The sequence below is a fragment of the Symphodus melops genome, assembly GCF_947650265.1.
Source record: "Symphodus melops genome assembly, chromosome: 7".
Classification (NCBI taxonomy): domain Eukaryota; kingdom Metazoa; phylum Chordata; class Actinopteri; order Labriformes; family Labridae; genus Symphodus; species Symphodus melops.
In genome coordinates, this window is record NC_136697.1 from 10042440 (window position 1) to 10058703 (window position 16264).

Genomic DNA, 16264 nt, shown 5'->3' on the forward strand with positions numbered 1-16264 from the left:
CGTCTTTACCACCGTAGGCAAGTGCAATTAATAAACCTGTTTTTGTTTTAGCAAAACAATCACAAATAGGCATGAAATATATTTTTTTATGTTTTTCCTTTCCCAGTAAAAGGAATATGGGTGACATCAGCATTTTGTGTGTTGGATTTAATTACCCACATTATCTCCTGGAAGATTTTTTTATGTAAATTCGAAGAGCTCCGGGGACATTTCTTGTGAACCGATGAAACGCTGGAGATATTGAGGGTACAACACATTTATCTATAAATAACACACAAGGGAGAAATCCAGCTCAACTCTGCCTGAGGATTGGCTGTAATTATCCAACTCTTTGAGAAGCTCATATTTCTTTCACTTTATTCTTTTGGTAAAGTCGATATTAAGACACAACTTTGTGCTTTATATCTGAGTGGACTCCTTTTGTGGATGGTCATTATGTAAATCTGCATTATAGTGAAAAAACAATGTAAGATAAGACATATTGTCTCTAATTTAGCTCAACTTCTGACGGTGTCTTAAAAATGTATGTGTGGAAATATAAATGTTTAATCCTCTACAGTGTTCTGATTTTACATCAATTCACTTTTTTAATCAGCGTACACAGGGACTTCTTTTTCAAAGCCTTGTAGAAGATAGTAAACTGTAATTCATCAAGCACTCCCACATACTCCCCCAGGTAAAAAAAGAGCAATTATTACTTACACTTGCACCTCCACAAAGTTTGAAGAGTCAAGAATGATTTTTTTGCTATGTCCAATTCTAAGCAGCAGATTTTGTGATTTGAAGTCCTTAGTCATGATCGCTAAAGTATGATGCAACTGTTTACATAATGCAGCTCAATCAAGGCTCCTTGCCAAGTCTTCCTTCCAGAGACAGCATTTCTGACTTTCAGTCTAAATCGGTCTCAGTGAATCTTCTCATGAAAAACATGGACACCTGTTTGTAGGGAGAAACTCTAAACTTTATCTACTGAAGAAGCTACAGCAGATTGAAGAGATTGACAGGTGGTTCAAGCTAAACCTACACGCCAAGACTTTTATTGAGCATGCTCGACGAAATTAGTTATTACAGTTCCTCACAACAAACTTAATAGAAAGTAAAGGTTGATAAAAAAAAACATAGCTCTGCTCTCTGTTGATTGTGTGTGCTATCTACGGGGGAGGAGTAGGGTAAAGGAACAAAATAAACATTTTGATTTTGACTTTTTTTTTATTCTGACTTTAAAAGCAGTTTTGTTGTTTTATTCTACAGATAAACTTTTTAAGATTTTGGTTGAAATTGTCTTTAGGTCTTGACAGAAATAAATAATTCATGTTCTCTGAAAAGGACATGGAAGGGTTAAAATGACCAAACCCACCTTTAATTAGAATTCTGAGATTACAGTCAAAATAACCAAAAACATCTTTTTCACTGGCCCTAATCCTCTTCTGTAGTTATTACATTAGGCTGACGTCAGCTGTTTTTATGTCTGACTAATCTCACAGGTAAGACCAACTTGAATGATCGCTCCATTGGATGTTTCTGAATCAGAAGTCTTTTAGGTTTACTGATTGATGCATTTGATGTTTATGACATGGGAGTATAAAAAAACAATAGCATATCTGTGATTATTGGTCTGTAAATGTTCATGGGCAATGCATGACTGTTTACTGTGCACATGCACACAGTCAGGGTTAAATAAGGGTAGCTTGTTATTCCTCTTAAACACAAGATGTTTGATTAATCCATCAGTGTTTAAGTGACAAACCTTTTAGACCCTCTTCAGCTAGAAGATGTCCAGCTCTCAAACCCAAACTCTGTGACATCCACAGACCTTCATATGTGGCCAAACAGAAGGTAAGACTTGATTACACTCCAGAGCTAAAGCAAACCCTAAAACTTTTATTAAATTTCTGATTTCTTATCACAATAAACGTCTCGTGAGGACGGTATAATGTGTTTAATTTGTGTAGTTCATTTTTATCTTATTTTCTTTGACTCTAACAGGAGACCACTGTATCCCGAGACCCTCACCTTGTTCTTCCTGAAGTGATAAACCACAACCATGATGGCTAGATCCAGCACCATGCACAACCCCTGGAAGGAGGCCACAGCAAGCCTCAGAGCTCCGTCCTCTTGAACCAGACAGGGTGTGTCGTCCCGGCAGTATGGGCAGCCTTCACGACACGGCAGACACTTAGTGGACACGTCAGAAGTCTCGTCTCTGTTCGAGCCCAACTCCTTACCTGATGAAAGGTAAGAGGACAATCAGATCTCTAATGCTTGTTTATATTAATACACTGTGTATTCCTGCAGAGCTCCAGTATTTGTGCTCCTGTAAAGCTTTTTGATCAATTTTAATTTGATTACAACTCACAGAAAAGGTTGATTCAGAGGAGGGTTTTCAAGGATTATCTATGTAACTAATTTGTGTTTATCTGTCACCCCGACTCCTGATTAAATACTCAGTTAATCAGTTTGAAGGAGTCTAATAAATCACAAAGCCTCGCGGGTGATAATTACCAGAATGCCGCCTTTGATTAGGCAGATAAGGGAATAATAACGAAGTGGAGAATTAAATATTGTGACACCATTTCCTTCACCACTGCAGTCTGTGTTATTGTTATCAGCATGTGGCACACTTACAAACCTGGCCCAAGATTACTATTTATTCCCTCATTCATGTGAGTGATGTGTTCTGAATCTGACCCATTACACGTGAGAATGTGACACCCAATGTGAGAAACACAATATACACACTGCTACGTGTCTTTAGTGGCAGTATACAGAGTCAATCGTCAAAACCTCCTTTTTTCACTGAAGACTAATCTTGTCAAGCTCTTCCAGCAAACAATGCTTGATAAGATCATTAATCCTCTGAAGGGCTCAGAGCTGGAACAGAATGCAAACACTGAAATGTCGTCATTCAGTACTTCAGTGGAGAGTGATGGCTAAAGAAGATGTATAAATTGTTAGAAAAAACAGTTTGACAAGTTGACAGGTAAATTAATTAACAGCTTGATAAATACAATGATCTATCACGTGGGCTCTGATGTGAGAAAAAACACAAAGTGTTAGTAGGCGGTTCAGATGGTTTGATTTCATATGAAGGAACTTGAAACAAGTAGCAAGTGAACAAAAGTCTTTCAAACTTCCTTGCTTAATTCTTTGTGCACTTTTCAAATGAGTCCTTCAACACTTCAGTTTCTAATGATTATCAAATCTTCAAAGGTGCCAGACTCCAGTGTCAGATAATGAGGTACATCCCTCATCTGTTCCAGACTCAAGCACTTCACAAGTTTCTTGTCTTTTCTTAAGCTATCTTTCACAGCTCAAATGATCAGGTTAAAACTGATGAGGTTATTCCAGATGCAATATTCCTGCAAAGATCTTACTACCGTGATGATTAATCATGAATGCATAGTGAGAGGATAAAAGGAAAGACAGATAAAACCCCATGAAGTTTCTCTTTTTGGGCTCAGTTGTCACATTGTCAGGCAGCACCTCCTACCTGTCATATTACTTTTATAAAGTGATCTCACACGGAGTTTAGAGAATCACAAAACATTTAAGCTGTCACTGGAGTTTTGTTCTGATGCCTTTTTGCATACCTGTAATTACACTGTGATTCATTAAACCTGCCCTGCTTGAAGCTGCTGCAGAGTTCACCATCGCTAAATGCACCACCCTTTCAGCAGACATTTCAATTGAGATGAACTATAGTGTTACTGGTAACCTGTGCTGCCTCTTTTTTGGTTTTGGTTTATACAGTGTTTATCAAGCCCCATGCATTGGACAAAAGGCAAGTTAGTATTTCAGAGGTCAACTTTTATTCAGTCTTTATCTAGTGTATAGACAGGTTCCCATTAATAGCATCAGTGAAATGCACCAACAAAAAAAGGGTTCAAAATCAATCAAAATACCAAACAATCAGAGGCTGTATTTATTTTTATTCATCCATCTATATGCCATTCCAGATGTGTTTGTTCACCACCTTATTTGCCTCTATGAAGGTTTATTCTCTGATGGGCCCACTGCCCAACAGAAATGTAGTTTTGCTTATGTAAATTATGTAATGAAAAACAACAACAACAAAAAAAAAAACCGCCCTCGCTCGGTCCGAGCGCTTTCACGTGAAACCATCACATAAAACGGGAATAATTTGACGAGGGTAGCGACAATGTTATAAACAATGCGACGACAATAAGAAGAACAACAATTGACGAGAACAATGACAGTATTAAAGCTTTTCATGCTTTTCCATTCATCATACCCTCCATCTGCCAATCCATATATTCAAATACTATTCAAACTATCTGTCCATATGCCACTTTTCATTCACCAGTCTATCCATTTTGTTATTGGACAGCCAAATGTGTCACAATGAAATGTCTTATAACACCAGCAAAACCAATTTTCATATACATTTTAATAAAATTGTTATGTTTTGAAAGGTCCCACTGCGCATTTCCAAATAATTGAGTTGTTTTCTCCAGCCTTCTTTTTCCCCTTTAATATCTGTCCTTTTGGCCTGTTGCTAGGGAACAATACAAAATCTGTTTCCAGTCTGGTGTATTAGGATGCACAAGGAATAACAGACAGGTTTAGAGGGGGGAATCAGGGTCACCAGCAAATGCAACCCTGTCTAAACTGCAGGGAGTTTTAATGACAGGGGCTGCACAGGGTTTGGAAGATGAGGCTCTTGACAGACTGAGTCGTTTGACTGCCGACCTCAACGCACTGCATTTCAATAAAGCTGCAGCTTACACCATAGGCCCCTGGGTAGTTTGTATTGTTGGAGTGAGAGATGAAAACGACCAGAGATTTCTGATGATCTCACTCATCAGGGCCAAGGTTTCTTCCAGAGGAAACTGCAGCACTCTCAAGGTGTCGGAGTACAAACATTCAGGGAGAGATAGTACGTATTTTTATGGATTGCCTCATATCGATGAATTTGTGGATATATCTTTTAATTGTGTCAACCATGTGAGAGTAATTCTGTTAGGTTTGTGAAGCTGTAATACATACATACGTGAAAGAGATCTTATTATAGCAGCAGAGTTATAATTCATCCACCGCCAACTGTCTGTTGTCTGAGAGGTTTTGCTTAACATAGATGTTTGACATTTCAGTCAAGGAGATGAGTTCTTCATGCCTTATACAGAGTCAAGTATTTGTGGGCTGTCTTTCTATCAGAATATAAGGAACACTGTGAAGAAGAATACTTTGGCCAGTGACTGCAGAGTCCTGGTCCAGCATGCAAGTAACTGCAAGGTTCTGGTCATCAAAAGCATGTGGTCAATCATTGTGAAGTCTTGGTCAAGCATGTTTGAATAATTGTCTGTGATGTAGTTATGTTATTTGACAATGGCTAAATAAATCTAAGATGATCCACAGGTCATTCAACACAGAAATAGAAACCCCTCACCTTTCAGTACAGGTAAAGGACATATTAGTGGAGAAAGGTCAACGCTAAGGTGTGCTGTCTTTACTATCATTTTTTTTATTTATCTAAACAAGAATAAAAGGAAAAATAAGGATTGGTGTGACGCCCCTGGGGCTAACAACAAAAATTGACACGATAAACATACAGCAGTAACACGTGCCTATTACATTAGAAAATGGGATAATTAGATTTCAAGAGGCTTTTACAAAACTAGAAGGACAATAGTAGGCAAAAGATCCAACAATATCATGTTACTGCAAACATCAGCATGCTTGCTGTGTTAGTAACTGCATCTTATTCCCATAAATAAATGAAGGCTATAAGCCAATTACATAATTATACTTTTAGGTTGCATTTAAATCTAAAGTTTGGCAGTCGAGGATGTTTATGATGTGATCCAAAATGTTACAATTTTAGAGATTCAATTGAATCCTTCTCTTTCGTAATTGGGAGGAATAGTGTTTGTTCATCTCTTGCACAACTGACTCAGAGTAGTGATGTAACAGACTGACTTTGTAGTAGGTTCAATAGAAATTGAAAATTGCCTGGAAGTGAACAATGTTATTTGGTTTTCCGGGGTTATTATTTAATTAAAAATGTGCCTTCTACGGCTCCCCTGTATGTTAGAGCAGTGTCGAAAGCATTTCTATCATACTCGGTTAATGAATGCATGCCTACCTGCACAAGAGATCAGAATAGAAACAAAGAGGACATTTCCACACTGAAAACAGAAATAATTACAGAATGGCTGATATGTTGAAATTTCAGCTGCTGCAAGGACACAAACAGTCGAATTCCTTTGATTGAGGTTTAAGGATTCATAACCTCACATGCCCCGGGAAACACGTCTAAAGAACAGAGGAATTTCAAACAAAGTGTGTGGCTGTCAACTAAACAAAGGATGCAGTTTTATTTTATTTTTTTATAAATCCCAGCAGCTTGCTTTTGAAAGAGTGAACTTTTTGATCTGACAGCTCTCTGCAGTATGCATTTAAATAACAAAGGGGATTTTTAACCTACTTTTGAAGCCATTGAGCGCCACCCGGCTTGGATGGTAGAACCCTCTCCTGCATTGACACTTGTACTTGTCCAACACGAATCCATGGCCGACGATGGGAGTGCACTGTGAGAGTAAAAGACAGAAAAAGACCCGTGAAGGAAAACAAAAAGTCTTTGTTGGCTTTCTCTTTTGTTTTCAACAAGAACATCACAGGAGGTAATTGCATGGGGGCAGAAATGAGAAGCTGAAAAAGGAAATACAGTAACACAATTGTGAAACAACAGGATGTAGAGGGATGATGGAAGATGGTGAGTCAGCAAATGCAGCTCCTCCATGCTTCTTCACTCCAAAACTACGTGGGAGTTAAATGATCACTCTTTCTGGTGTTTGTGATTTCAGGACAACAATATAAGGTAATGAGACAAAAGGGCACAAAATCAATCTGTCAGAAAGGTTCTAATTTCTGCAGGAGACACTTCGAGCTCTGAGACAAATATTACATTTGTCAATGTACAAGCTAGTTCAAGAAACTAATGTGTCAAACGAATTAAGAAAAATACAATGGAAGATAATTCATTCAACCAGACTCATTTCAGTCTGGCCTCATGACGTGTTTACATGTCACAACTGTAACTGTATCATGATAGATCTACATCTGTGGTTTTCCTCACTTTTACCTGGATTTAACTTGTACATAGCTTCTGATTGGTTCGTTCAATGACAGGAGTAGTAAACATATTGTATCGCACTTAAGCAGATACAAGCATGTGTCCCGATTACTAGGCTGGATCCTTCAGAATTCACATTTGAACAAAGCGTCCCAGAAGCTGCTTTATTTGAAAGGCTCCAACAAATGCGTTCTCCTTCCCCAACATCTCTAGATTAATTCTGCATCAATACAAATGAGTGATGACGAGTGATGACACACTTTAAAATGATGTCATTGGTTTAAACTTAATTGTAAATCTGTCTATGCTAATGTTAAATATATGAAAGGGGCTTGAAATTTCAAATTTTCTTTAAGACAGTGGGTTAAGTTACCAGACGTTAGTTATGTTAGCTCGTCACAGTGTGCTTGTCGAGGTTGCTAGGAGACAGGGCCAGCACCTGGAAACAAAAGGGTAGCCTATGGGCGAGAACAGTCGCTGAACCCAAAATGAAATCCTTTGTACACCAGATCATCTCATTTCAGTTCGACCTGTGCTGAGTCTATGCGGGTGGATCCTTCAAAGGCTGCGACCCTGAACTGACACAGCCCAGGTGTGTAAGGGCCAAACAGTTTACAGGGAAGTGATCATAAGAAAGTTATCCATCTGGATCCTGAAGAACGCTTCTGTTACAACAACTAATAAAGCTTTGACGTAAAATAAAAAAAAGCCAAAGATATCATGTAGAGATGTGAAAAATAAAAATACAGAATGGTTGATATATAAAGATGACTTTGAAATCTCGACTGCGACAAGGACACAAACATTTTTTCCTCAAACATTCATTAATAATTTCTGCATTTCTGTCTCCACAATATGCTTCAACATGCCTCTTGAGTAAATATGAGCAGTCTCGGGTTGAAGCCTGCAAATATTTACACTTGTAGGGAAACACCGTCGAGGGCTAATACACGGAGACTGAACCACATACAGAAAGAACAAGTGTAACATTTATAAGGCAAAAGGCTAAACATGTCTTAATCAGTGAAATCTAATAATTGGAACATTGTACATAAAGTCACTCTGTGTTCACTCTCCTTGACATTACACTCCTGAATGGCCATGATTGTGGCCTCAGTTGGTGATCTTGCTTCTGTGTTGTTCAGTCTCCACGTGTGCTGCAGCAAGCGCTCCACTTACAAACATGCTTGTGTCAGGGGAAATCACACGATGTTGCCAAGTAACGGGGAAACTAATTAATATCTAAATGAAGAGATGTTTGCAGGATTTGAGTGCTTCTGTATAAATCGAGCCTGCATGGATGACTGTGGAGCTCCATGGGCTTACCGACCATCTGGAGGGAGAACTCACACAGTACTGCGGCTTCATGAACGCACAAACCCCTTCGCTAAAATAAAGCTGCAACACATCCAACATGAACATTCATAAATAGTGCATTACTTTGCATGCTAGCAGTAAAGACAGTAAATCTCCTCAGGGATGCCGACTGTGGAGAGAAGCGGGACTATATTTATATCTCATGAATCAATGAATGTCACAGATAATCTTTTTATTTCCTGATATTTGAAGCAAAACCTATTTTTGATATTTTCTGCCCAAGAGCAATCTGAATTCATTTTTACCCATGTGCCTGTCGAGATATTATTGGCCAACATTAGAGCATGAATGAGAGATAAACAATAGCTTGATATAATAATCACATATGCACAGAGAGCGTTGTGTATAAAGCAAGGCAAGTTTATTTATATAGCACATTTCAACAACAAGGCAATTCAAAGTGCCTTACACAAGACAACAAAGGCATCATGACAGGAAAGAAAAGACACATTCAAAAATCCAGTTTTGCTTATTCAGAACGATGTATAGGTTCTTAAAATCATGTTGGGTCTGTATATGATAAGCCCTGCAGTCAGAGCAGGAGACAATGCTTACGTCTTTAATTGAAATAAAATTGTGGACAGTTTTAGCAGCGGTACTTGTCCTATGTGTTCTTGGGCTTATGTTGCTCCCCTGGCAGCCACGGTGTACAGTATGCATGATTATGAAAGGGATTAGTTACTTCTGATGGCCCTTTAACATAACTGCCGTCAGTGTGTGGATGGGTAGGTGTGACATGCAGTGTGAAAGTGCTTTTAGTAGTCAGAAGACTAGAAAAGTGCTATATAAGCTCAAGTCCATTTACCATCAACAGATTTGTATGCTCTGAGCTTTTTCTTTAGATTTCCTCGACAAGGTGTACGAAGATGTGCGGCCACTGACACACTGATACACAAACCTGTCAGTGTACAGGGGAGACTAACCTCACCTTGTTGTTACGAGTTAGCATGTCTATAAAACAACTTCTCTACTGAGTCCAAACAATCTTTTTAGAAGGCGTTCACATGCTCCATTAATTTCTCCTCTGAATTGATTGTAAGCTACCAGTGACTAACAATCTACAACCAGTTGTGCTCCACACAGAAAACACGTTTGCAGAGTGTGAGGAATATAGGGAAACAATAACATTTCTCCTGACAGAAAATATTAGCTTTTACAAGACAGTTGACTTCCTTGCCTTGTACTCACAACAATTAGCAACATTTTCCAGGAGATACGCTGGCCTTTTTTAATTTACCAAATCATTGTGTTATTGTTTTTCAACAAACAATATATTCTGTATTTTTGAGTACAATTCAAAGACTGCTGTGATGTTTCCTCCCCTCATATAAATTTTGAATGATTGTAACATAAGAAGGTCACATGGTCATTTCATTGAATTCTGAGCAGGAAAGCAATTATCTCTAACAATGGAGAAAAGCTTTCTTTGAGGGGTTTAAAGTGCAAGTTGACACATGCAATAACATAAAACAACAGACAAAGCATGATTATTTTAATTACAGTGATTAAAGCAGGCTGGTGAGGAGATGACATGAATTAAAGGACATTTTTATCAGGGTTCTCAGCCTGACTTCCACGACCCTTGCACAACTCAAATATAGAAGGGATATTTTGCAGTTTATTCCCTGCAGAGCTTTGCTTTGATCTTAATGAAATTTACATATGAAAAGGACGGTAGCTTTGAATATTTAATACTTCAAATCAATTTAAAACATGTCTGAGTTTGGTACTTCAGTCTTCTTAAACCACATCTTTTTTTTCAGATATGTACGTCATGTTTTAATATTTTGGTAAGGGGAAGACTTCCACTCGGGAAAGCCTTCTGCTCTTCTGCTCAGATCTGTTGTTTTTCAAAGCAGACAAATGGCCCCAAATCTCTGAACTGGGAGGCTGCAGCAGAAGTGGTGGGTTTAAACATCTAAACTGGAGTGACAAAAGTGTTTGACAGAATAAACAGATAAAGCGGATCATTGCGCCACTGTTGCACCAGTAAAGACAATAAAGAAGGAAGCTGTGATGCATGTTTTCAATTGTTGAAAAACGAGGAAAAAAAGGTTTCCCGCTTGAGGATTCCTCGCTTGTCTTTATTGTTTTCCTAATGTAGTTTTGAATTTTAAAGTTTATACACTTTACCTGTTGGTTTATTTTTAACATGTATATGTGTCACTCGTCTGTCTCTGACATTACCACAGGTGTTTGTTTTGCCATCTGAATCTGTCTTCTATAAACAATCGGGCATGGAGAAACAAAAGACTGACTGCATAATTTCACCAGACGCATTTTCGGTCCGTCTCCGCTCTGTTCCGGAAGCAGAGCTGATAGGTTTCAGTGCCAGTGTGACTGCGCCCTAAAGCTACAGACACAGAAACAGCCTGTTCTGAGCAGAATTAGAGGGGTTTATTGTTACCTTTAAACAAAAGAACAGCCACAAAAATTAGCAAAAACACATGAAATGAATGTCTTGTGTACCAAATATAAGTGACACTCTGTTTATTTAGGTTGTTTTGTATGTAAAGTGAAAACGCAGAACTGTTGTTGATTTATCATTAGAAATAAGCAGAATGCAGATATTGACCTTCAAAAGGGTTAAACTTTCATTGTCCGTGATGTGTTATATTCAAAGACAGCCATAACGAAGCTAAATTACTATGTTTAGTTTGACTCTGCACAATATAAAAAGCATTTGTGGAAAATGTTTTCAATAGTAAAAGCAGCAAAACAAATCTATTAAATCCTGACAGCAGTTACAGATACAAAAATTAGCACAATTATTCCATCACTAATAACTCTGTTTCAGCATGCCTTAGCTTGACTGTTGACTTTAACCTGCACTGGGAGCATTTGGTAGCTAAACTAATGGTCTCGATCAAGCTTAAGGTCTCTGTGAGGCTATGCTAAGGCTAACACTTTGAGCTAATTTAATATAATTATGAGCTAGCATCATGCTAAGCTTAAATTTGTATGTTTAACATTAGCATAACAGCATGTTATTGTTTGCTGATCGGCACTTGAAAGATTGATGAATATTCTGAACTGAACCAACAACAGAGCAACATTTTGACTCGTTAGGAGCGCTAGCGTTGTTTTCCAGTGTTGTACGTTTCCCTGTTTATACTCTTAACGTTACACATATCGACACACACACACACACATATATATATAAATATATATATATATATATATATATATATATATATATATATATATATATATTTCTATTTTTTCAAAGGTTTTTATCTTTTCAATTATGTTAAATTTCCTTTGGTCAAATGTAAAATATTAACAGAATGTAACATTCCTTTAAACTAAAGCATTTGCAGGCAAGAGATTGTTTTCTTGACTTCGGACCTTCACATCACAGCAACTAATCAAACTTTTAATGTTCTTTAGTTTCTGTGTCCTTAAGTGCTTTTGCAGTTTGAACCCTTAACTAACCAAATAACTCTGAACCAAGAACACAAATCAGCAATACATTAGTCCAACATCATTGACACAAAGAAAGCCATGAATAAAGACGAGAGAAAAATGACAGCTGAGTCAAAGAGGAGAGTGTAGAGGAAAGAGGTTGAACAGTCTAAAGAACAGCTCGGTTCATAGCCCGGTTGATCAACGCTGCTTTCCTGTGTGAGGATGAATCATGTGTCATGGTTTGGAGATTTCCAAGGTTAAATGTCAAAGTACAGTAATATGTGAGGCTAGAGAAACCATAATGTACCTCTAACTGACTACATAGTACTCCAGTGTGAAGAAAGTTACAAGTCAAGGTCTCTAAGTCTGAAACAGAAGCAGCAGCAGTGTGTGTGTGTGTGTGTGTGTGTGTGTGTGTGTGTGTGTCTGTGTATGTGTATGTGTGTCTGTGTGTCTGTGTGTGTGTGTGTTTATATTTGTTTACCGTCACAGGAGATAAGCATGGGTTTTAAATCAAAGACTGCAAAACACAGACAGGGCATTGCTTTGAGCTGAAACCTGAATCATTTTTTAGTGAAGAATGATTCAAGGTCTTGACCAGGTTGAGTCTGCCTCTTATGACTGGAGGAGCAGCTGGTGAGTCGAGGACTCACACTCCTCAAAGACAAACACAGCTGGAGTCCAACTTTAAAACTTTGAACATCAGCTAAGAGGAAAAGATGAGAGGCTACAATAGACAGGTGGATGTGTACACTTCACAAGTTGACTCGTGATTCACATCATCCATTTCTTATGATGTTCAATTATATTTTAATTAGCATGTTCAGCAACTTGAAAGTAACGTTTTAAAACAAACCCATAGTGTCTCTTTCTACCCGTCAGCTCTCCCTCACTATACTGTTCGCGGTGTGTGTGTGTGTGTGTGTGTGTGTGTGTGTGTGTGTGTGTGTGTGCGTGCACATGTCTTTAACTGTAACTATTTGTAATGTTTAGCATTCTATTCTTAGTCCTTTTTAGTGTTCAGTGGAGGATTGAAGATGATGTAGTAGGAATGCTTAGGCTTGGTGGTTTGGGACGATGGATGGTCAAGCGTCTGTCCAGGCTTTAAGCATATTTATGGCCAACTCCACTGTGGAGCCCTGCATGTGCAAAATTGAGGGAAGAGATGTACCTACCTGTTTGACAAGTTAGGAGTGGGGTGACAAAATGTAGAAACTTTCCATGTGAATTAACGGAAATTTATGGGAATAAACAGGGAAAAAAAAGGGAATTTACAAACTTGAATGTCGGCCTTTAACAGGGAACTTAAATATATGTATTTTAGCATAATCTTGATTAAAACAAACATATTTCATGCAAGTATACATGTATATGCTATTCCTTAATCACATGCACAGAGCACACTAGTCTCATTAAGATAAGAAATTACCCAGGAACACTGAGGGTGGCAGGAATAAAATATGATGCTTATTTTGGACTTTTATTAGGCTCTGTGCTTGTGTTTTGTTGTATTTATTAAACCTGTCGGTGCTATCACAGCAGAGGCCGATTTCAGTTCCTAAGTGCATTTTAAAGTGAAGCAAATAAGAGTGAGTAACAATTAATCGCCCATGGCTTCAATACCCAAACTGATTTCAACCTTGTGTGAGAAGATAAACATTTTGTTTCATACAAACTCACATCATTTGAGTCCAAAACTCTCCAAGTTCAAGTACAGATCCTGTGAGCATTTGAATATCAAATATATGCATTTAACATGGCCAAGGCCCATCAAAACTAGATTAATGTCACCAAACCCGAGAACAGCCTCACTATTCACCGAACCATATGTCATCTTTCACCAGAGCTCCTTTTATCCATTAAAGTGCTTCCCACACATGCAGCAAAACACGCACATACATCAAATAGACACACATACAGCGACATTAACAGTACCAAGGCCAGCCTCCGTTTTTCCTGAGCCTCTATGAAAGTGCTATAAAACGGTCGTTTGACGTGTCTCCGTTTGATGGATCACCTTCATCACACTGCAGGCTCAGAGTGTGGAGGTATGTTATAATTGGACCTTACTTTGGACGCTGTGGTGGAGTTTAATTCCACTTTCCATAAGACTTGACTGACAGGGTTCAAGGTTGCATTGTCAATCACAGAAAGCTAAAGTGAAAGACTTATCTTTAAAGAAAGGACACGCAGGGGAGAGCGAGCGTTTTTATTAAAGAGCCAAGACCTGATCCCTGCAGTTTCTTAGACCCGTGTAGTTCATCAGAGGCATTTTACCATTTAAATGCTAATTTGAAGGGAGAAGTTTGTGGTCATTTTTGCACTATACAATGCAGTGCTCTAAAGATTTTTACAATCACTTTACGTTTATAAGATGCCCTTTTTCTCCGGGTGCAAGCACACTCACAAAAACAAAGGAAAGAAACCCTGTCTTGTTTTTTAACCCGTCATTTGTTCAGTCATTCATTTTCTCAACTTCTTACCCCTTCTTCATGCTGCCTACAAAGCTCTCACAGAAACCCAGAAATAAAGATAACTTTTAAATCAAAAGGTGAAAAGATCATTTCCACAAAGGCACAATTCACAGCTTCGTGAAGTTAACCTTTCAGGGAGCGCCAACAACAAATCCTGAATCTCACTGGCCAATGAAAAAACAAGTGTACGGTAAAACCATAAACATATCAATCCAAGTATGTCACTCGATGGAAAAGCTGGAGCACAGACTTCTTGGACACTCAGTCAGTGTGTTGATGTCTAGCAGAAAGCCAGCAGTATCAGCCTGTCACTCAAAGCTACCATCATACATGTGAGTTATATGACACAACAGTCCTCATTGGAGCTGCCGTAGGTTTGAATCCAGTCTCGGTTCTTTGCTGCGTGTCTTCCCTTTACTCTCTCCTCCCAACATGTCTTGTCTCTCTGCAGTCCAATGCAGAGAGTCTATCTGTCCAATAAAGGCAAAAACTGCTGAAAAAGACAAATGTAAAAAAGATGACTGTCTTTGTACATGAACATGTTTATTTCCTTTATAACATTGGGCCTTTTTTAATTCAGGTCAAATGGGGATTGCTGTTTTTTGGCTTTTTAAGTTTTTGCCCTTTCATCTTTGGTTTAATCTTTTAACACCAAAATAAACACAACAGAGCTAACTTTCATAATCTCTAAAAAACTAAAAAATGCCCAAGTTTCACTTCAAAGGCAACACATCCCTTGCTGTACATCCCTCCTGGCATACTGTATGCTGCTGGTCGTCCAGCTCTGGAGCGTTTTTTTTCTATTTTTTAGGAGGAAACTTGGGACGAAACAAAGCAAACTGTTATGGCAGCGGCATAATAGTTGAATCTCCGTCATTCTAGAGTTTGTGTTGCATTGTGGTCTTCTACGACTACAATCAGTGGGTTTTTTAAATGTTATTATTATTATTATTATTATTATTATTATTATTATTATTTTGGATTCACTGGTTTGTGCATGAGAGTCAGTTCCCTACAGAGAATGATGCTAAACAGCGCAAAAAATTCATACTAAAATTTAGCATGCACACAAGATCCAAGAATGATGTGCACTAAAGCTTTGTGATGCGATGTGTGCATGTGCAGAAGTCACATTCAATATTGTGCGATGTCACGCTGCAGCTTTTGTGTCATTTGATGCAAACATAAACCATACATTTTCTTGTTTCAAGGGCTAATTACCAATAAATGTCTGTCTGTCGCCAAGAGTTGTCAGAGAAGTGACCGTCTGCATGCAGAGTTTGTGTCCCTGCATGTAAAATTGTACAAGCTACAGGCGACGCTACTGCTGTCAGATAAACTAGCAGGACGCTTTTAAGTAGACACTTAATGACAGATTTGAAATGAACATATCTGCTGTCGGCAGAAACTCATCCCAGTGCTTGTTATTGCTTTGGTCACATATACAGACACAACAGAGAGAATGTGCTGCTGTTTGTTTACCGTGAGTACCTTCATCTGCAGCACACACGTTTTCTGTAAGCCAGAGGCCGCTGAAGATGGTAAGCTTTCGTCGAATGAAGTTACAATCACTGAGCTGGCCATGTAGAGTAAAAGTAACTTACTGATGTAACACCGTTAGAAATGGTTGATGATATACAGTAAGTAAGTAACACAAGAAAGCTTCTGTAAAGCTTCTGATGAATTGTGTCGTTCCTTCAGTTCTCTCTCCACCTTTCCTCCTCCTTCTCCGAGTGTGCGAAGGCCTCTGTCAGGATTCAACAGAGAAAAACCAAGTATACTTTCTCACAGAGAAAATCATAGTACTTCTCACTGAACCTAAGGTATGATAATGTACATATTACATATACCGGTAGTCTGGTATTATCAGAGGCTCTATAGCATAGTGCCACATAACAGATCACTTGCTATC

The 16264-nt window shown here is 38.4% G+C and overlaps 1 protein-coding gene across 1 annotated transcript in view; it reads right to left on the reverse strand.

Annotated features, from left to right (window-relative positions):
* Positions 1–16264, reverse strand: part of gpr158b (G protein-coupled receptor 158b) — a 72584-nt gene that overhangs the window by 35013 nt on the left and 21307 nt on the right. Inside the window, exons 3-4 of the mRNA XM_079349407.1 lie at positions 6446–6548; positions 2014–2225 (exon numbers count right to left, since the gene is read on the reverse strand). Coding sequence (XP_079205533.1) covers positions 2014–2225; positions 6446–6548 — 315 coding nt within the window. The remainder of the gene's footprint in view (positions 1–2013; positions 2226–6445; positions 6549–16264) is intronic.